General features: G+C 45.0%; 1 protein-coding gene across 2 annotated transcripts in view; it reads right to left on the reverse strand.

Moving 5' to 3' along the window:
- Positions 1-20,686, reverse strand: part of GRB10 (growth factor receptor bound protein 10) — a 196,864-nt gene that overhangs the window by 14,007 nt on the left and 162,171 nt on the right. For both annotated transcript variants that reach the window (XM_023232057.1, XM_023232056.1), the window contains 6 exons: positions 19,747-19,903; positions 11,863-11,978; positions 10,756-10,824; positions 8,904-9,041; positions 7,482-7,592; positions 5,481-5,579 (listed from right to left, as the gene is read on the reverse strand). In XM_023232057.1, coding sequence (XP_023087825.1) covers positions 5,481-5,579; positions 7,482-7,592; positions 8,904-9,041; positions 10,756-10,824; positions 11,863-11,978; positions 19,747-19,903 — 690 coding nt within the window. The remainder of the gene's footprint in view (positions 1-5,480; positions 5,580-7,481; positions 7,593-8,903; positions 9,042-10,755; positions 10,825-11,862; positions 11,979-19,746; positions 19,904-20,686) is intronic.

The raw sequence follows: 20,686 nt of genomic DNA on the forward strand, positions 1-20,686 counted from the left end.
TCATTCAACTTCACATTCAATATGGTGCACGCCTCAGTGCTGCTGCTACTGTTGCCCCTCAGGAGGGAAGAGCTGACTGGTTTTGGAACAAGTGGGACAGTGACAAACATAGTAATAACATCAAGAGCAAGTAATCTTATTGAGTGCCACTGTGGGTTAGGTATGTGTCTAAGTGCTTTATGTTGTTATTTCATTTAATCCTCTCCATTTTATGAGCTGTATACTATAATTATCCCCATGTTACACAGCACATAACTGAAGCACAGAGGAATGAGGCAAGCTGCCCGCAGTCACGACTTTGAACGTACATGGTCTGTTCCAGACCCAGTGCCCTCCCTAGCCGAGACTTGCCACCTAATTGGCTCAGCAGTCTGTGCTTTCTGATCCTGGCAATTAAGACTTGGGGCCCTGCAACGTCTCATACACATCCAGCATCCCAGCCTACACACCCGAATCACACATTCCAATCACGTGGAGAAGAGTCGGAAACAGGAAGCGAAGTCACCAAGTGGGACACCTCTTCTTTTATGGGATCTAAGCTTAGTTCTGGCTCTAGGTCTCATGGCACATACTCATTTCTAAGATAAAAATATCTAGAACATGATGCAAAGGTCTAACAGAGGAACAACTGCACTCCAGCGAGAGAAGAGTGAGAACAGGTCAGGAGAAATATTTGATGAGATAATGCCAAGAACTTTCCAAAGTTGACCAAAAGACGTCAAGCTACAGATTCAGGGTATAGGATAAATAAGCCCACTCCAAGCATATAGTGGAAAGATTGCTGAGAAACAGAGACAAAGAAAATGTCAACAACAACGAGAGGAAAACATGCATTATTTTCACAGAAGCAATGGGAAGACAGACAGCTAATGTTTTTACATAAATTATAAGATTCAGAAGACAATGCAGTGGGAAGACGCAGAAGAGAATAACCGCTAACCTTGTATCCTATAACCAGTTAAATGTTCCTTCAAGAATGAAAGTGAAACAAAAACTGAGAAAACTTCTTAGGCCCACATGAAAAGAACTGCTAAGTTGAGGTCTCCTACCCCAGAGGGAAGAATGTGAATTCAGGAAAGATTAAAGTGCAAAGATGTAAGTGATTCAAATTAAAATTGAGTATATAAAACAGTAACAACATTATGTCTTAAGAGGTTTTATATATACAAGAATCCTTCAAAAGGGACAATGGAGCAAATGGAACGAAAGGTCCTCATGCCTGCCTGAAAGCAGTCAGTAAACGTACTACATGATAAAAGATTTTCATAAGTTCAAGGTGCATGTTAGGCTGGGTGCGGTGGCTCATGCCCGTAATCCCAGTACTTTGGGAGGCCAAGGCGGGCAGATTGCCAGGAATTTGTGACCAGCCTAGGCAACATGGCAAAACCCTGTCTCTATAAAAAATACAAAAATTAGCCAGGCACGGTAGTGCATGCCTGTAGTCCCAGCTATTCAGGAGGCTGAGGTGGGAGGATGGTTTGAGCCCGGGAGGTTGAGGCTACAGTGAGATGAGCTCATGCCACTGTACTCCAGCTTGGGAGGCAGGGTGAGATCCTGACTCAAAAAAAAAAGTGTGATATCTAGGGTAATCACGAGAAAATAGTAAATGTACATATAAGTATTGGGTTAATAGAGGGAAAAACATAAATATACTTAATAAATCTAAAAAATTAAGAGAAAAGGAATACAGGAGAGGTGGGACAACCAGGAAAAAACTGCAACTGGCAGGTTCAAATACAAATATGATGATCACACTAATAAATATAAGAGATATTCCTTAAACATAAGGACCCAGAAAGGTAGAAAAAAGACAGTCCAAGAAAAACTATGTAATGAAGCAAAGCTGAGGTAAAAAGCGTTAAATAAATTAATATAAATCAGATTAGACTCTGGGGCAAGGAGCACTGCTAGAGATAATAAAGTATATTTCATGTCTTAGAATTGACATACCAGGAAGATACAAATATTCTCAATTTTGGGCACCTAATTAACATACACATTTTATTTTATTCACGTTTGCATGTATACATATACATCTATGGGTGTGTGTGGACAGAAAAGATTAAATGGCAATAAATAATTGTTGCAAAGTTTTAATGCTGCGTTTATTGCCTTTTCCATGTCGGGTCATGTAAAACCAAAGCAACCACTACTAGGGACTATTGCGTGGATGAGGCAAGACCTCCCTCTTGGGGATGAATTTCTACAGCAGATTAAGAGACTTCTAGAAGACAGAGGAAGGAGGAAAGATGGTAATAAATAATTGTTGCAAAGTTTTAATGCTATTTGCATAGCTCCTATAGCATCCAAGAAATTACCTAACAAACAATGTAACAGGAAGGAATGAGACAAAAGATTATCTGCTGGCGCTATCTACTGAGAGCATCTTTCTGAAAAGCTAAGTATAGCTAGGCCAGCTTTCTCCTACGTAGACCCAAGCTATAAGATTTATTTATTTTTTTCAAGAAAGTGTATCTGTGTGGGTAAAGATGTAAGAAGGTCCCAGGTTAATTCAAAATAACAACCCAGCTCTGCCTTTCCACGGTTGATATGAAGATGCTGCTTGTAGTAAATGATAAAAGGGTCCTGTCAGTTTCAGCCCTCAGACCCTCTTATCCTCTAGAAGGGGATCCGGTGTCCTGTGTCCTCTTCTGGAGGAAGGCAGAGCACACACACGGGATGCCTTGTTTTAGAACGAGTGTCAACATGGAGACCCTGGAGTCATAAAGAGTTGCCTCTCCACTGTCCCTAACTCTATCCAGGTATCATTTCTGTATAGTGGGTAATGAATCAGTGCCGACAAGACCGAAATGGCATTTCGATTGCATTACAATCCTATGGCTGTTTGAGGCAGAAACATGTCACTTGCACTCCACTTGAGATTGGCCCCGAGGCCGTCACTGCTATCTTCCTGTCAGGTCTGGCTCCCCAGCCTCCTATAAGAATAGTACTAAGATGTGTCCTTAATGTCTCTAGAATCTGTGTATCACTGGACGCAAAGTGCTTCCCTGCAAAGTGGCAGGGACAAAAGGAATGCATTCAGAACTGACTGCAGCTTCCAGGCGGCTCTAGGGAGGGCAGCAAAGCATGGTAGTGAGGAAAGGGGTTCTGGGGCCAGAATGTCAGGGCTCTGACCCGGCTCTGCCACATCGCAGCAGCCACAGCTTGGGCCTCAGTTTTGTCATCCACATAATGATGATGATAATATGCATGTCACTGAGCTGTCACAAACAGTAAAGTGATAAAGAATGCCTGGCCCATAGCAAATGCTCAAAAAAAATCTTAATATTATGTAACACATTATTGTTAACACTGACAACAATAAAGTCAGTTCGTTTTGCATTAGTCACTCTGCCCACATCCTTTCCTGTGGCTCGTTATGTTAGTGCAACAAAGGAGAGACACCCAAGAAACAGTGGTTAAGAACCTACTACCTGGATTTATTATGTGTAACCCAAAGTAATAGAATTCATAGCCTCCTGGAGTATACTACCACTTTCCTTTTTCATTTCCTTTTTCTTTTTTCTGCCTTTTCCAAAACAGATTACTCATTTGCAGATTAAAATTTCAACTATATACAGACACCTTTAAAAGATCACCCGTGGCCGCTGCCCCCTGTCTGCACAGCTGCCTCTCCTATCTCCTCTCCCTACTAAGCAACCTCTTTCTTCTCTCCTGCAGTCTCACAGAATGTTCACGAGCATATCATCAAATACAAATATTCTAATTTTTCCTGTCCCCTTCACACAAATGTAGCACTCTCTCTATATACTGTTCTGTATTTTGCTTTTTAATTGTTAATAATTTTTCCACAACAGGACACAAAGAGCAATCTCATTCCTTCTGGAGGTCCATGCAGAAGACTGCCCTCGATGGATATTATGTCACCTGTGTGACCAGTTCCCACTGGTGACCCTTACACACTGAAAACTGGCTTATAACAGGAGTGGTCTATGATCTACGATGTATTAACATGGACATTTCCTCTTCCATTATGAATTCATAAAATTTTGGTTTTCATAATTCTTTTTGTTATCGGTGGAAACATAAAATAAGGTTCTGGGAGAGAGATACAGGAAGCCAATCTGTGGAGCTTTTGGTCTGGGCCCCAGCCTCCTATAAAATGGCACTAGGATATATCCTTAATGTCTCTGGAATCTGTGGATTACTGGGTGCAAAGTGCTACCTGACAAATGGCCACAACAGGACTACATTCAGAATTGGATCTGCAGCACCTCCAGGAAAGTTTTGAGCTATGCTTCCTTCGGCTCCTCCACCTCCTTAATTGACTCTACCTTGAGTCTCTGGACCAGATAAAAGGCCACTACAGTTCAATGAAGGCTGGGAGTTTTTGTAAAGAAATCCCTAGACCATCATATCCATTGGCTCCAAATGAACATCTCCTATGGAGACCCCTGGACTTTAGCCAAGCTCATCTGGGTCAGCTAACTTGCAACTCACAAGGACTCTGCAGACTTAATTCCAGACATGTGGGATATGGTATGTGTGCACAGGAACACTGTGGGAAATCCAAAGTGATTACAATAAACAGTCATATGAAATCACTCTGGCAATTAGCATGAAATTGCTGTCAAGGGCATTACTCCATATGCAGTTCCACATGATAAATTTCCTTTAGAACTTATAGTCAGGAGGTACTATCTCCGCTGAGGAGCTACAGTGAGCTGTGTAATTCATCATGTTTACTTCATGGCCCTGGCTTTTTGGGAACCTGAGAGTTGGTTCAGTCGTGAAAATAATTAACACCTCATGTACTATTTCCTTTCTCCCTGGTCCTGATTTTTCAAATCCTATTCTTCTAATCCAGTGGTCTCAACCAGGGGCAATTCCCCACCCTCTGGCTCCAGGGCACATTTGGCAACATTTAGAGACATTTTTGGTCGTCTCGACTGGCCAGGTGTGAGACTGGCATCTAGCAGGCAGAGACCAGGTATGCCACACAGCTAAGTGGCCTGCAATGCTTGGATGTCCCCCAGACCTCCAACAAAGAATTATTCCACCCAAAATGTCAGTAAGTACTGAGTCTGGAAAACCTAGCTGTAACCTGTTTAATATTAGGTCCTCTGTTAAAAGCTCCTGAGATCTTGTTTAGAAAGATGCTTAACTACATTTGATAAATAAAATATTGTGACAAAACAGCAGAAAAGTTACGAGCATTTTCCTGCCAGAACAGACAAAGTATTGTGCCTATCATGGACTGGCCCTAGGCTGTGTACCACTTAGCTGAATAATAAGCCATCCTTTGGGGACTTCAGAGGAGACAGAAAAACAAACTAGCACAAGACAACGTAATGTGGTTAGCACAATAGGACAAAGAGGAAGAGGCCTCTAACTCTGTCGAGGGACTGGATTTTATGGGAGGAGAACCTGCCTTCTGACTTTGTCTATTCTGGCAGGTCCAGAGGCCAATTTTTCACAAAGAGATACGCACTCAACACAAACTGCAAGATGTCACATACCTTCAGGAGTCTGAACGCTGTCATCCAGCATGTCCTGGTTTGCTCATCCTCTGCACAGAGCAACCTCAGCTCTTTAGTTTCATTCCTGACTTTGTTTGGCTACAGGAGGTAAAAGAAAGTTCTGTTAGTGTTACACAGGGAGTCAGAAACAGCTTCTGTCAAGGCAGGGCTGCATCTGACACAAACCAGAGACAACCAGCTGGAGATCCCCCTAGCAAGGAGCACAGCAGATGCACACACACCTGTGTGTTAAGTGTTCCTTCATCCACCTTCCTGACAAGCCTTTATTAAGTGCCTATCATGGACTGGCCCCAGGTTGTGTACCACTTAGCTAAACAATAAGCCATCCTTCGGGAACTTCAGAGAAGACAGAAAAACAAACTAGCACAAGACAACGTAACATGGTTAGCACAACAGGACAAAGAGGAAGAGGCCTCTCTGTCGGGGGACTGGATTCTATGGGAGGAGAACCTGCCTTCTGACTTACAGAAGGAGAGATCTTAAAGTTGCCCCCAGGCCACTGAGAGGAGGGGCGGCTGCAGAGCGTAGCCAAGGGGGGAAAGCCCTGAGGAGCTCAGGGATTCTGATGTCTGATCAGTCCAAAGATCAGACCCCAAGTAGAAGGTCCAGAGAGGGAGACTGATGTTGGCTCTGGAGAAGGAGACAGAAGGGGAAGAAGGCACCCCGAGGCAGGTGCAGGCACCATGGGGAGAAGACAGGTGTCCCTCCAGAGGCAGGGCCCTTTGGTGAGGGAGAAGAATTGTTGCAGGGATAAACTGACCTGCATCACCACAGGAACCCCCTGACCTCAGACTCAACAAACAATGCTGGACACGGCCCCAGCTCTCCCTCTCAAGAATCTAGAGGGGTTGAGGGACAGGTGTGACTACCCTGTGCTCGGCTGGTGCTATGAGAGAAGTAAGCAGAGACTGCGTCTGCAGACATGCAAGCATGGCTGGTGTGGGCTGGTGGGAAGGGAGCGTGCCAGCTGCTGCTCATACCTCCAGCCCCGCCTGAGGCTGCCTTGGGCCTCTAGCTGCTGTGAATTAGACGCCTATTACTTACAACGGAAAGAGTATTACCTGAGCAAGGTATGAAGTGATATTTTGGAAAGAAATTTTCTCCTAAGGAGGGGCTCCCTGTGTTCTGTGTTCTTGGGATGCGGCTTGGGCTATGGCTAGTAAGTCAGCCTACGGCGCAAACTCCAAGCACAACTATTCACTGGCTACTGGATGTGGGCAATGTGGCCAACTTCCTATCCCACAAGGGGCTATGAAGATTAAATAAGATAATGGATGTAAAACTGTTACTGGAACATCTCATGCACAGTAAGCATTCAGTAAATATCATGTACCATTATGATTATTAATACCATCACAACCTCATCAGGGGAAGAGGAGTGGGCTCTGCCCACAGGTATGTGCACATGTGTATGTGTGTCTATGGACATGTGTGGATAATGTATGTGTATGCACACAGGTGTATATCTATACATGTATGTATGCACGTGTGGCATGTGCATGTAGATGTGTGTCACGTGTGTGTGTGCATGCAGAGGGTGGGCAGCATTGTGTCCATTCCTATCTGACTGTCCCCACAGCCCGAGGCCCACACAGAAGCCATCAGCTCACTCAGTACCATGCAGGCAACCCAGGTGACAGGCTGGGGGTCCCCTCCCTTGCCCTGCCTCCCCTTCCAGCTACTAGTACTGGGCTACAGCCACAGCCCACTCTTTGAAGCCAAAAGCCACCCTCCCTAAAACACTGAGCCCACTGGCCACACTGTATATCCCTGTTTGCTTGTCCTTGAGCTTCTGAGCTACTCAAGGACTGACAGCAGCAAGTGTACAAAAGATGTTTTTACAGGAATGGAGAAATCCAGTGTGAAACTATGTTTCTGTTGATGACAACAGAAGCAACAATCAAGTGCTGGGCAAGAGAAGTAGTCAGTTTCTGGTGGGCTGCTGAGCATGCGTGCCGTCTGTGGACAGCTCGGGGGTACCTTTATGCAGAGCCCATGGTCTGTAGGGGCGCTGTACTGCTTCCTGCCAGCGATCAGGGAGAAGATGTTGCTGTCCTCCAGGTCGGCCAGCAGCTGCAGGTGTCTGGGTTCCTGTGACAACAATGGCCAGGTTCAAGTCTCAAGCCCAGCAAAGGGCAAATGTGTTCACCTCCGGTAGACAGAGGGCAGTCTCTGCACACTTATAAGCACTTTCCCCGCTGACACTTTATATATTACATATGATTATTACATGAGGTGTAATAAGTGCTAAACTAAAACCAAATTCACCCAGTCTCACCCAAAACACCCACTTCCCCAATTCTCAAGACACACAAGACTGTTGGAACGTATTTGATACTTCTGCCAAATCAAAGCCCCATGACCAGATATTCAAGATAAAAAGCAGAAGAAAATCTATAACTCAAAGGTCAGAGTTAAGAGCATAGGGCCTATCTGCCTTTGGTTTGCCGTGCATCCAGAGTCCAACCGTACCCTGGGTTTTCCCACTGGTAGCTTGTCCCACCCTTCTCCTCCTCAACTCTCCAGCCCAGCTCTGTTTCCTGCTCTAGGAAATAATCTCTCGACTTCAGCACACACGAGGATGCTGAGTGGGCCACACAGCACAGCTGGGAGGTCAGGACGCTACCATGCCCTGTGTCAGACCAAAGCCCCTCTCTGAAGATGACCCCCCTTCTCTCTGGCCCATGCGTCGGCAGCTGCTGACTTCCCAGAGTTGGCCTGATGCTCAACACCTGTGCCAGGGTCCCGCCAGCTCCCTTTCGCCTTTGCTGGCCAGAGTGAAAGAGACCGTAGCCCTCAGATGGTAAGTGCTCAGCCACGTTGAATGGACATGGGTCCTGCCACAGGATGTACGTGGACAGCACGAGAAGAGAGCAGGCAAGAGTGTACATGGGAGCGAAGGAGGCCTAAGCCCTCAATGCTACCAGCTGTCTTTTGAGGGCCTGCAGCTGTTTTCCATCTCCCACCTTCTTCTCACTGCGGATACATGCAAACCTGCAATTTATTTCATAAAATATCTGATACATAAAGTTATACTGGCATTAGGGTGGCAATAATCTATCAAACATCTTTATAGCTAGCTTAAATCCCAACTTATGAGAACTAGGCCAGTCTCTGAAGTGATGGGGCAGCCACGGGGGTCTGCTACCAACCCACAGTGGGGGTGGGGCTGGGCAGGTGGGGTTCTTAGGTATGTATTATTTATTACCTAGTTTCTGAGGGAGACCAGGAAACCTGTGACTCCAAGTTTAGCTGTTGCACAATTAGCTTATTAAGAAGTTGTCCTGAGCTTGCAGGAGTCTAAGGTGCACGTAAAAATGAAGCCCAGGTTCACTCTGACGACTCCCGCGGGCAGTGACTGGGGCAGAATCAGGGCTGGTGGTGGCAGGTTTTAAAGCTCACCTTTGAAGTTCCCTTGGTGGAGCAATAAAGGCCAGATCTCCGTAAACACACATACAGCTTTTTCCATGATTTCTTTCCCAGCTCTTTCACATGCAAAAACCCTTGAATTTCAGGACAGCTACTGGAGTTCAGAAAATTCTGTTGAAGAACAAATTTTAAAAATTACATAATGCTAATCTAAAATAATTAAAGCAGACATGTTATTAGCATAACTGACATTTTCTGAATTATTAAAAGACTCCTTTTTTTGATCAAACTGAGAGTATTCTCCTTTCCAAAGTCTTAAAATCCCATCTCAATTGGTGTTGCATAGAACATAATTTGTATTTAAACCCACGCAAGCAAATGGACCTTTCTAACACTGGTGATAACACGAGTCACGAATTTCCCTATAAGAGAGTGCACTGAAGGATCCAGTCCGATATCAGACTGAGGGCAAGAGCAAGTGCCACGACTGAGTGATTGGGGCTCTGGGGACTGAGAGTGAGCATGTAGTGGCCACTTCTACCCAGGCACCCCTCCAGTCAAGGGTCACATAAAAGGTGTCATGTGTCTGCAAGTGATGCACCCAGGTGCAGGACATCCTGGTGATGTCCCCCTGTTCCAGCTAACTCTTCCCACAGGTAGCCTTAAGAATAAAGCCTTTATCAAAAAAAACAAAAAAAAAAAAAAGAGAAGAAACTATGCTTTTCATCAAAGGGAAGACAGGCCGAGGGCCAGGTCACGGAGCAAAGTTGGGGAGGTGACGTTGGCAGGTCCTGCTACTAGACTGGGAGGGGACAAAGCTCTTCTCCCCCAGGTGGGAAAGGCACATCAGACAGAGCCCTAGTGCACCTGGATCAGTCCTTCCTGAGTCTCAAGAGATCACGGTACATCTTCACAAAGCACATGAGTCCTCCCAAAGTCAAGGCAAGTTAAAACAGAATGTGCCATTTCACTGTTCACTGTGTATAGGTGGTACCTTAGCGCTGACAGCTCTCACCAGAGCAGACACATGCTATGGTCAGAAGGGCTTCTGAAGACACCACCAGAACAGAGCTCTGAAGCTCTTATCTTTTAGATGCTGAAACAAATTTGTTGACAACAACATAGCAAAAGAAGGGCTTATGAGCAGAATTCTGTAGGAACTAAATTTTAGTAGTTTCTCTTACATGTAATATTCACTGGATATTGTTGGTGGCCTTAGGAAATGGTTCATTCTCTCACTTTTGACATGTACACAGGCACATTTTTAGGGAGTAGCTGTAACATTCCCATTCCCCACTCTCAGCTTCCCTGGAGGAGCGTGTGTGACAGCTGGGCACAGAGGCCTTGGTGGCTCCCTCCACTGGAGGAGGAGGTGGGGAGAGACCAGGTTTTCTTAGAACAGACTTTAGGACAATTAAAGCAGGTTTCTTTATTTGTAATGTATGGCAAGTTACTTGTAAAAGTCTGTCGTGGTAACCCGATCATCTTTTACTATAGACTCAGCGCTTCTGCAGAGATTTCCAAGCAGCTGGGCGGTGGCCTGACCTGGGACGCCTGCTCAGAAAGGAGCCGGGGAGCCCTGAAACTGGGGTTTCTCCATGCACCCCACAGCCCACACTCAGCAGTGGCATCACTGGACTCTTCTAAGTCAGAGCAAGGGCATTCTGTGTGTAAGTGCCTGTTTGGTTTAGAAGGAATCCAGCTACACACAGATTTTCCAAGTAAACTTTTTAAATTTCTGGTTACTCTAACCCCCCTTAAGAGCCAAGGTTATAAACGATGAAAGATGCAATCTCTTCAGGTTTTTTACAATGTTGCCATTCAGTTCCAAGAGGATTTCTATTTAGAAAGTCTTTTTCAGCAGAGGTCTATTTTGGCCCAGTACCTGCAAAAGCTGGGTTTGACTGCCATTTGACTGCTGGCACCAAGTAACCATCTGTTCTGGGAAGAAATTCTAAGAAAATGGGAAAAAACAAATACGTGAAAGGTTAGCTTCAAAGTGAGGGAAGGTATGTCATATAGATATGTCAATTTTAAAACTATTCCTACCAATATAATTATGTACAACTGTATTTAAAATGGCAGTCCTTTTTATTCTCCTACCACACAGAAGAAACAGCTCCTTCAAAAGGTTGTGTTTCATTTCCTGAAATGTTGGTTACGAGTATGGAATACTACCTATGTTTACTAAGAGATGCATGTCTCACAGCATGTTCCATGGCAAAGAGCGATGCCAGCATCCCAGCCCAGTGGCACAAGTGCACAGAGCGAGATAAAGAATTCCTGAAACTAAAAGGTGAGCCCAGTCACAAGAAAAGCCTTTTTCTGCTGCATTCCCCAAAAACAGTCTTCAAATTTCTTACTCTGGAATAAAAAAGCAGCTAAATTATCAGAGTCAGAAATGACCCTGGGTCTTCTCCCCAGCTGACACAGCTCTGCCCCATGACTCAGGATGACAGTAAGTACCCCAGGAGCCAGGAGGTGCCCTCCCTATCCTGGCCTCTCACACGACAAGTGCCTTCTTTCCCAAACAAAGAAAACGGAAGAGAGATCAAGGTGACCAGCTCAAGACACCACCAATCGCACTGATTTCTCTAGTTATTCTTCCACGTATGATCACAAAATGTATTTGCTATGTGCAGAGAATAATGAGTTTTTCTTCTGCTAAGTGTTTGATCAGTGTAACTGAGAACTTTCAAAATAACAGAAAACGCCCAGTCTCCCCCAGCTCCTGTCTTAGAGACTAACCCCTTTTACACTGTGTCTATTTGAAGAAGGAGACCTCTATCTTCAGCCAGTCCCAGGTACATTTAGTGAAGCACGAGACTGGGTTTCAAGCAAGGACTGCTTCATTAAACTGCAACTCTGACTCTCAAACCCATATGCTACGTCATGCCTCTCAGTCACTTTCTAATCTGATACTATGAAACCCAAGTATAAACTTCAAGATGTCAAGAGTCCCAAACCCCAAACCTGAAGATGTAAGACTCACCATGGGATTTTTAAAGAACTCGTATTTTGCATAATTCTTCCTGAATAGAAATTTACTCTCACTGGCCATGGTACTCTCCACTTGGACCACCAGCTCATGGTCTTCCAAGCACCTCTCTGCAGGGGCAAAGTATCACATGTGAGATGCAACAGGTGGGAAATTCATGGTAGCTTTACAAACAAATGCAAGATTTGTTCAACTTTCTATTCTTTAAACATTATGAATAGAGACGAGGTCAGGAAGGAGACTAAATTTAAATCTCTCTTTTATGCACTACCAAATTCATAAGAGGTCTTAAGATACACAGCATGAGGAATTCAGGTCAATACTTATTTTTATATACTTCTTTTGAATTTGGCATCAACCAGATGTTAAGGAATCAGTCCATAATACTCTCAGCAAATGATTTTGCCCTTAAATTAATAAATTTCAATTCTTGTAAAGAAAAGACTATAACAAGAAACAAAGGAGAAAGAACTTGAAAGAGGGCACAGAGACAGAAGTTTTTTTTTTTTTTTTTGAGACGGAGTCTCGCTCTGTCGCCCAGGCTGGAGTGCAGTGGCACGATCTCGGCTCACTGCAAGCTCTGCCTCCCAGGTTCACACCATTCTCCTGCCTCAGCCTCCCGAGTAGCTGGGACTACAGGTGCCTGCCACTATGCCCGGCCAATTTTTCTGTATTTTCAGTAGAGACGGGGTTTCACCATGCTAGCCAGGACAGTCTCAATCTCCTGACCTCGTGATCTGCCCGCCTTGGCCTCCCAAAGTGCTGGGATTACAGGCGTGAGCCACCGTGCCCGGCCGAGACGGAAGCTTTCTAATGACATCAAACTTGGTTGCCAGAAACGATAGTGCTGTGTACTGTGGGAGGGGCCGTGATACACAGCGAGACTGTACGTACATACTCATCTCTCACGCTGAAGCCTGCACGCACCACATCATGGAATAGTTCTTGTCAACTGAATTACATGTGAAGACAGGGAAGAAAACACACTCCATCCTCCAGCACCCGCTGCGGACACGTACACACGCACGCATGCACGTACGCACGCGCCTCCTTCACAGCATCTTTCATAGCAGCACCATCCCCCGGAAAGGGAAAAGTCGCTTCCCTCACTGTGTGAACACAGTGGTTCCAGGTGGAGCGGGAAGAACTCAGCATACTCTAGAACAGTGTGTGCCTGGAGAGGCCGCACTGCTCCCTTTCATGACAGCTACGTCCCTTCCCAGGCACCTCCTCAGAAACTGTCACAGGATGGTGGTGGCCACGGGAAACTAACCTTATTAAATCATGGAATAAACAAGAAGAACAAATGTACAGCAGGGTCAAAGTGTGAACTGATGCCAAAATGATTAACATGTTATGGAATTGACACCAGGGCAGTTCTGTCGTCCTAAGACCCTACCCTCCTCTCCTGCAGCCAGACTGGAATCTTGAGGAAAGTTTCATCTTGGAAGGAAGGAATGAAGTTAAAGGCAAAAGCATTTCTGAGTCAAAGTGATCTAAGAATGCAGAAAAGACTTTCCGTCTACAAAGAACAACTGACGCCATGGGCACGCATCTCAGATGGGCCCCGACTGGCACGCAGAAGCAAATTCTGGAGCTGATTCGTGCTCGGCCCTGGTTTTGACATTACAAGGAAAGGATTCCTTGGTAAAAACACATTTAAAGCCAGAGTTTGTGAAGGAAAGGAATTTTCTCCCCGTGGCTGCCAGAAAGCTCAGACTTGGCACCACCAGCAAGTGTGGAGCAGTTCCCATTTGTCCCTGTCTGGGAGGAAATGCTGCTAGCAACATGTGAACCAATACATGGCCCTCGTGTCTCCCCATGATAGAAAAAGAGAGAAACCAAGACCATGCAACAAAAACTGTTAGGTTTGCTTTCCAAAAAGAGGTTCGTTCATCGAAAATGGATTTTCCAGAAGGAAAACAAATCAATGACTTCTGTTGAAATGTTTATTCAGAGAAAAATGTCTTTCTGTAGTTACAGGAAAAAACAAAAACAAAAATCCAAAACCAAAACCAACAATCTAATAAATTGATGATGGTTGATTTACAGAACTAAAAATTTTTATCAGGCAAAATAAGGAGAAATAAAAATGGGAGGTGACAGCTACCTAAGTGAGGAGAATATGTCTGTTTCCAAAGCAAAGGGCATTTTGTCTCCAAAGAACCCCGAGAGGAGAGCCAAAGAGGATGCTTGGGGGCAGCCACCAGGCCTAAAGGGGGTGGCCAAACCCATGCAGGTGCCCATCCTTGGACAATACTTCCCTGTCTCCCTGCGCTTCCCCTGGAAAGATCGTGGGAAAGTTGCACACGGCAGTGTAAATACACAGGAGGATGTGTCCCTGGCGGTCAGATCCAGGTGGACAGGTGAGGGGTTGGTGCCCTGGCAAAGGGGGGCCCAGGAACTCGGGATAACCAGTGGGCTGTGAAACCGACTGTATCCTGAAAGGAGTGTGCTTTGGTGACTCCAGAGGGCGCCTACCATCCCCAGAGGTGGGTCCCAAGACAAACAAAACATCAACTCCCTTTTCCTCATTCACAGCAGGTCAGCGAACACAATGTGGCAGGTGACCCCTTTCTCAGAGATGCAGAGCTGTGCAGCCTCCAGATGCAGCTGAGTGCCCCGGCACAAATGCTCCGGGCACCAGTGTTCCAGTCGGCCGCTGACTGCGCAACATCTGTTCAAAGATCTTCCCTCCAGTTTTAATTTTCTCCGTGATTTAAAGACATGTATTTTCAAATGACCTTGCATGGTTATAAACAATCACATCACTATCTATAAACTGCATATGATTACAATGGCCCTAAGTTAAATGGGAACACTACTTTTCGTGATAATATTCCAAAAGTAATTTCAAGAAATGGAAAAGGCAACAATTCTTTGAAGTACATTTGTATTTTTCAAATTTCTGAAACTAAGGCTGGCATTACTCTACTCCTCAAGAAAGAATATTTAAATATCAAGACAACTCAAAAAAGGGAATCTTACTTCCTTGCCTTAACCCTTGCAGCTAAAGTGTGACTCCTCGGCAGAAACCTGTGCTGCCACTTGGCAATGGAGGGGCCATGGCAGAGCCGGTGCACAGAGGATGTGCACCCCACTGTCTCGGCCTCACACTGAGCTGTGGCCCTTGAGCCACTCCCTGCCCATCATCCCTCAGCAGAGCCCACCCAAGGGAAAGAAAAGAGCTGTCAGCAAGCTCAGGGCTTTCCCAGGCTAAGAAACTGTCAACAGAGTAATCAGTGAGATAGCCCTGACATGTGGATAAGGCCGTAAGTGGACTTCTATTTATACATTTTAGTGGGGGAAAGGACATCTTTTGTTGCTTTTCACACGTGAAAAGGACAGAGGGACATAAAACCAGCCTGCAAAAGGCCCCCTCTACTCAGCAAGGGTCAACGGGCGCCGGCTGTTTCTCCCTCCACACCTTTCTGCATGTCCAGCTGTCAGCATCCAAAAGCGTGGCAGCCACAGCACCTCCAGAGTTACTGCCACAGCATTTCTCATCTGACCGGGAACAAGCACAAAGCTGTAAACAGCCCGAAAAGGACTTGTTGCTCTTCCTGTCTCAACCTAATTCTCAGGACAACAAAATTCCTCAAATCCTTGACATTTGTAGGATCTGGCGGAAACCTCTTCTCTTTACTGTGTTTTCTGTGTAAGTTCCAGCCTCTCCCAGATTATCTGGCTTTAGTATGCCTGATGTCTACAGTTACTTGGGGCCTGGGTGCAAGAGCCCCAGGCATGGGGTGCCCCCTACATTCCCAGGGATGGGTTTATCTGCAATCCCATTTTCAAGTTCAGGGGGGCATCAAGATACTCGTTTTGTATGTTTAAATTTGTATTTTTCAACATTCCTTTTATCTTTTATTTTTGAGGCAGGGTCTTGTTCTGTCAACCAGCTGGAATGCAGTGATGCAAACACAGCTCTCTGCAGCCTCAACTTCCGGGGCTCAAGTGATCCTCCCACCTTGGCCTTCCAAAGTGCTGGGACTACAGGCATAAGCCACAGGGCCTGGCCAAAAATACCTTTTAAAATATAATTTGTTTACTTGATATGTCTGCAGGCTGACTGTTTAATATCACTGCATCCTCCATGTGTGAAGCTGCCCTGGCTAAAGTGAACCTTCCAGAGACTTGCAGCTCACATGCTCAGGGCAGAAGGGATGGGGACACCTTCCAAAAGACCTGTCCCATTCTGGCAGCCCCAGCTGGACTTACTGTCAGCTCTTGATTGGCTTGGGTCAGGGACAGTGTTTTCACGGCTAAGAACTCCACTCCAGACACTGAGACTCAGAAACATCCCCAACAGGTAGAACCTGGGGGCACTGCTAACATAGGAAGGGACCATTTAAAGGGACAATTGAACTGGGAATCATAAAATTGACCATCAGTCACTAGGGCTTTGCCTACCAGGGCAAGGGGCTTCACAACAACTTTTCCAAGTGCATCCAGTAGTGAATGTTCCCAGGAGCTAACACTGGGAAGGGCCAGCTGACCTTGCTCTGCTCATAGGAGTCCTTCTCTGTTTACCCACAAGCACAGTGCAGAGCGGGCAGGACAAACCACCCTCAGCCAGAGGGGCTACTCTACCGAGTGACAGCAGGGATGCCACTGTTGCTGCCAATGGAGGGTGACCAGCATCTCAGAGCAGTGACGCCCTGAAGGCTGCAGACACCCACGCATGGTGCTTTTCTCCCACAGAAAGGGAACCACGTGCTGCAGGCTATCTTAGGAACTGCCCTCACTTTTTCTAAAGCCATCACTTCCTTCTGGGTGTAGAAAACGTTCAATATTATTATGGGACTGATATTTTAGCTGTTAAGATCCTCATACAGGTTGAATATCCCTTATCCTAAATGCCTGAGACCAGAAGCTTTCGTTTTTGGATTTTTAGATTTTGGAACATTTGCACTATATTTACCAGTTGAACAATCCAAAATCCAAAAATCAGAAATTCTTCAATGAGCATTTCCGTTGAGCATCAAATCAGTATTCAAAATGTTTCAGATTTTAGAGCATTTCAGATTTCAGATTTTTGGATTAGGGATATTCAGTCAATAATAATGTACTTTGTACTTTGAAATCCTCAATTCTGGAGGCTATACATAGGCTTAAAATGCTGTCCAAACTGGGTGCCCTATACCTTCAATTATGGGGGGTTTGGGTTACAATCTGCCTTAGTATCTGCCCTATAGACTTGCAAGTACTACCTGCCTTTTGCCCCAGCCACCAGCCTGGTGTATGTCCACATCCCTGTGAGAATATCTGACATATAATTACCTAGGAAAGTGCTCTCTACAAGGAGATAGCAATGTCTGGGGATGTGCCCTGAGAGCTGGAGGGCCAGAAGGGCCCAGGAATACCATCCATGACAAACGAGAATCCCCTATTGGCCTTGTGGCCCTTGCGTCCCTTTCCAAGGGGGATAAAGCTGAGATACCCAACAGACTCTCCGAAAGGCACCCCACAGCCCTGCATTTTGTCACTAATGAGCTTCTGATCGTTGAATGCTGCTAAATCATGGCAGAAATAAGATTTTTAGTTAAACAGCAACTTAATGTTTTAAAAAACATTAAGTGACAAGGTTGGGTCACAAAACAGTATTCAGAGAAGTTATAGGGATGGGGGGATGCAGAAGCTCTGTGTCAACGGGAATGAGTCCTGGGGGTGCTGACCTTACAGGCTGGTGAAACTGGTGACTCTAAAAACTTGCAAAGTCCTCTGCAAACCCAGCCAATAGAAAAATGTGTTTCCTAGTAACTAGTAAGAATGGACCTGGTGGTGAGAAAGAAAACTGGGGAAGGAGAGGAAGGATATTCTAAGGAATTTCATGTATCTGCAAATCCTGGCTGTGTGAGGTTCTTTATTTTTTTTTTTTTCATTTTTCATTTTTTTGTGAAACAGGACCCAAAATGTGACACGAATGTTTCTCTCTTTTTTTTTTTTTTGGATAATTTCACTTGTTTCCCTTTCCCGTTTTTTCCTTTTATACTTAATTTTAAAATAAAGTGTCATCCCTCACGAGAGTGTATTAAGTCCATCTACAAAGAAGAGAAAGAAATAAGGTGTGTAAATATCACATCCCTACAAATCCTGTGTGCTTACAGACATTTGTTTTTCTATTCTCTCAGAGTAAATGGTTCTTCATTTGGTGAAAGTTTTAATGTATCATTTATTTATCTACCATATGATAGTCAAGAAATCAAAGGGTATCACATGAAATAGGTAATTCAAAATTTCTGAACCATTCCTTATATGTTAAAATTTTATGTATGTATATCTGTACAAAATTTCTATGTGTCCTGAGTGTGTCCAATTATATTCAAGTACTAAATATCTGCAGAAGTCCCTTCCATAGTTCTTTCAAATGAAAAGAATATTCAGACTTTCGAATGGGCTTTCAACAATAATCATTGTATTTGGGTCAAACTATACAGACTTGTTTTTAAAGTTGTATATATATATATGGTTTTTTCTTTTTTCACACATATATATACACATGTAGAGACACATGCTGAAGGTTTCCCACTACTGTTTAATTTCTAAGTTACTTGTGTGTCAACAGATGCTTTTGACAGCCTTATCAGACCACTGTTGGATCCACTCATGGACGTCCTAAGCTGGAGCTTGACGGGACAGCCAGTCTCCGTGGGAACAACTGTGACATCATGGTCACTAACTGTGGACCTAGTAAGTGATCCTGGCAGGAGAAAGCTGTTAGTGACAATGGAGGAGAAGGCTTCTGTCATCACACAAATGCATTTGGCAATTGGTAGAGATGGGAAAAAAGCCAGCAAGAGTTCTATTCAATTCCTTCAAAAAGCATACCATCTGCCCAAAATACAGGGCGCATTAGAAAACAGAGACTTAAGGTGGTATCAGTTCAAATTTACACTGCACTATTTAGGCTTAAATCGTATAATATTACCTGGAAGGATGCTACTCCAGACCTAGAGGTTTAAATTCAATTTATTAATCTTTCAAAAAAGGTTCATGAGAAAAATCAGAACTATGGGACGTTTCCAATCTGTGTTGTTTTTCTCTCCTTTGAGACATGGAACAAATATAGCTGTTGATTTAGATAAAATTTTGGTTTTAAATATTTTACTATGACTTTGTAAGAACTATATTTTATCAGATAAGAATTTAAGCAAAAGTCTGAAAAGCTTTTTTACCTAAAATAAGCTACCTGAACAAAATACCTCAATAAGTTCTGTTAAAAGAGTCAGTATCTTCAAATATTCTGTGATACAAAATATTCTCTTGCTTTTTAGGCACGACATGCACAAACGCATACACACGTGCACGTACACCACTCACAGCCTTGTTAACCAGCATGCAGAGATGTCATGTAAGACTCAACTCGAACTTACAACAAAGTGCTTCATAATTTGCTCTAATTCCCAGCAGACCTCTCTGCACTTTGCTGCCTATAACCACGGCTCCCTTCTTCCCATGAGCTGAAGAGCTGATCTCAGAGGGGCAGCTGCAATCCTGTGCATGGCCGGGTCTCTCCAGAGCACCTCAAGGGCACCTCCCTCCTGTCCCCTGCCCACAGGTGTGCATCAAGCTCCACGTGGCTCTGCAGCTGGGGAGGCCGGACAAGCCACAGGGAACCTCTCCGTGTCTGAGCCCTTGGGCAACTTATTACCTCAACCATCCAAGGCAGGATTCCCAAAGCACTAGGGGAAGGGGGCTGGAGGGTGGAGAGTTTTAGGAGAAACAGAAGAGGCAGGAGAGTCGAAGGGAACAGAGACTGCCTGCTAATTTGGCAAAGGACACTGTGTTCACACACTTGGCACTTGGCAGCAGCGGTCTTCATTCGATTGCACATGAGTATCCCCAGGCGCCATTCCTGTTCCGATGGTTCCCTACCTAATCCTAGGTGCGGGTGGTGCTCCACTAGTGTCCAGCTGTTGTCATCCACACAGTGACTTTTGTAAACCAGCAACTGGCACAGGTCCCTGGCTGTCATGTCTGCTAGAATCTCCACGACTTTGCTCGTCCCATCTTCACTAAAGACTTTAACATCCTGCAACACACAAAGGGGATACTTAGAGATAACAAGTTCAGGTTTTCAAGAAATAAAGACTGAAACGAAAGAAAACAGGTAAAGTAAAAATGGTAGTACTCCAACACATGGGCAACTGTTTTTCCAAGCAGCCAACAGGTCCCCACCGGCCGCAGGGATGTGACTTTCCCTCCCCGCCTCCCCTTTCCCACCTCCTGGGGGCAGAGCAGGTAGGATTACAACATGATACTCTTAAAATGCCCAGGACAACTCACAGGAACATACAGCACATGGCTAAACCACCAAACCTGTCTTAAGAAGTGACAGGATTCACAGGATTCATTTAAAATGCTGCTGGTGGTCTCGGGGTTGGACATTTTACAGTTGAACCAATTGAAAAAACAAGCAAAGCAACAAATCCTGTAAACCTCCCTCTTCCCATCATAACTTTTGACGAGTCCACCTGCTCTCCCAGGGCACAGGGTCCAGCAGCGGCACCGACAGCCTTCCCCGCAGCACCTCACCCCTCACAGACACCGAGGCTCAGGGTGGAGTGGTGATGAATTAATACAAAAGAAGGGCATAATAAAAACATAGTTGCAAGATTCTTTAGCCCCTAACCCTACAAAGTTACAAGCAAGCTTCATTTGCCCATTCAAATCCATGAACACTGAGCAGCTCTAGGCCAAGGGATGGAGAAGTAGAGTTCAGAGGATGGGAGTCTATCCCTCCCAGGCAAGACCCCGCAGGAATGCACCCTTCCCAGAACACCAGGTGTGTTTAACAAATTCTTACCGCCTGGAA

The sequence above is a fragment of the Piliocolobus tephrosceles genome, chromosome 8 (assembly GCF_002776525.5).
Source record: "Piliocolobus tephrosceles isolate RC106 chromosome 8, ASM277652v3, whole genome shotgun sequence".
Taxonomy (NCBI): domain Eukaryota; kingdom Metazoa; phylum Chordata; class Mammalia; order Primates; family Cercopithecidae; genus Piliocolobus; species Piliocolobus tephrosceles.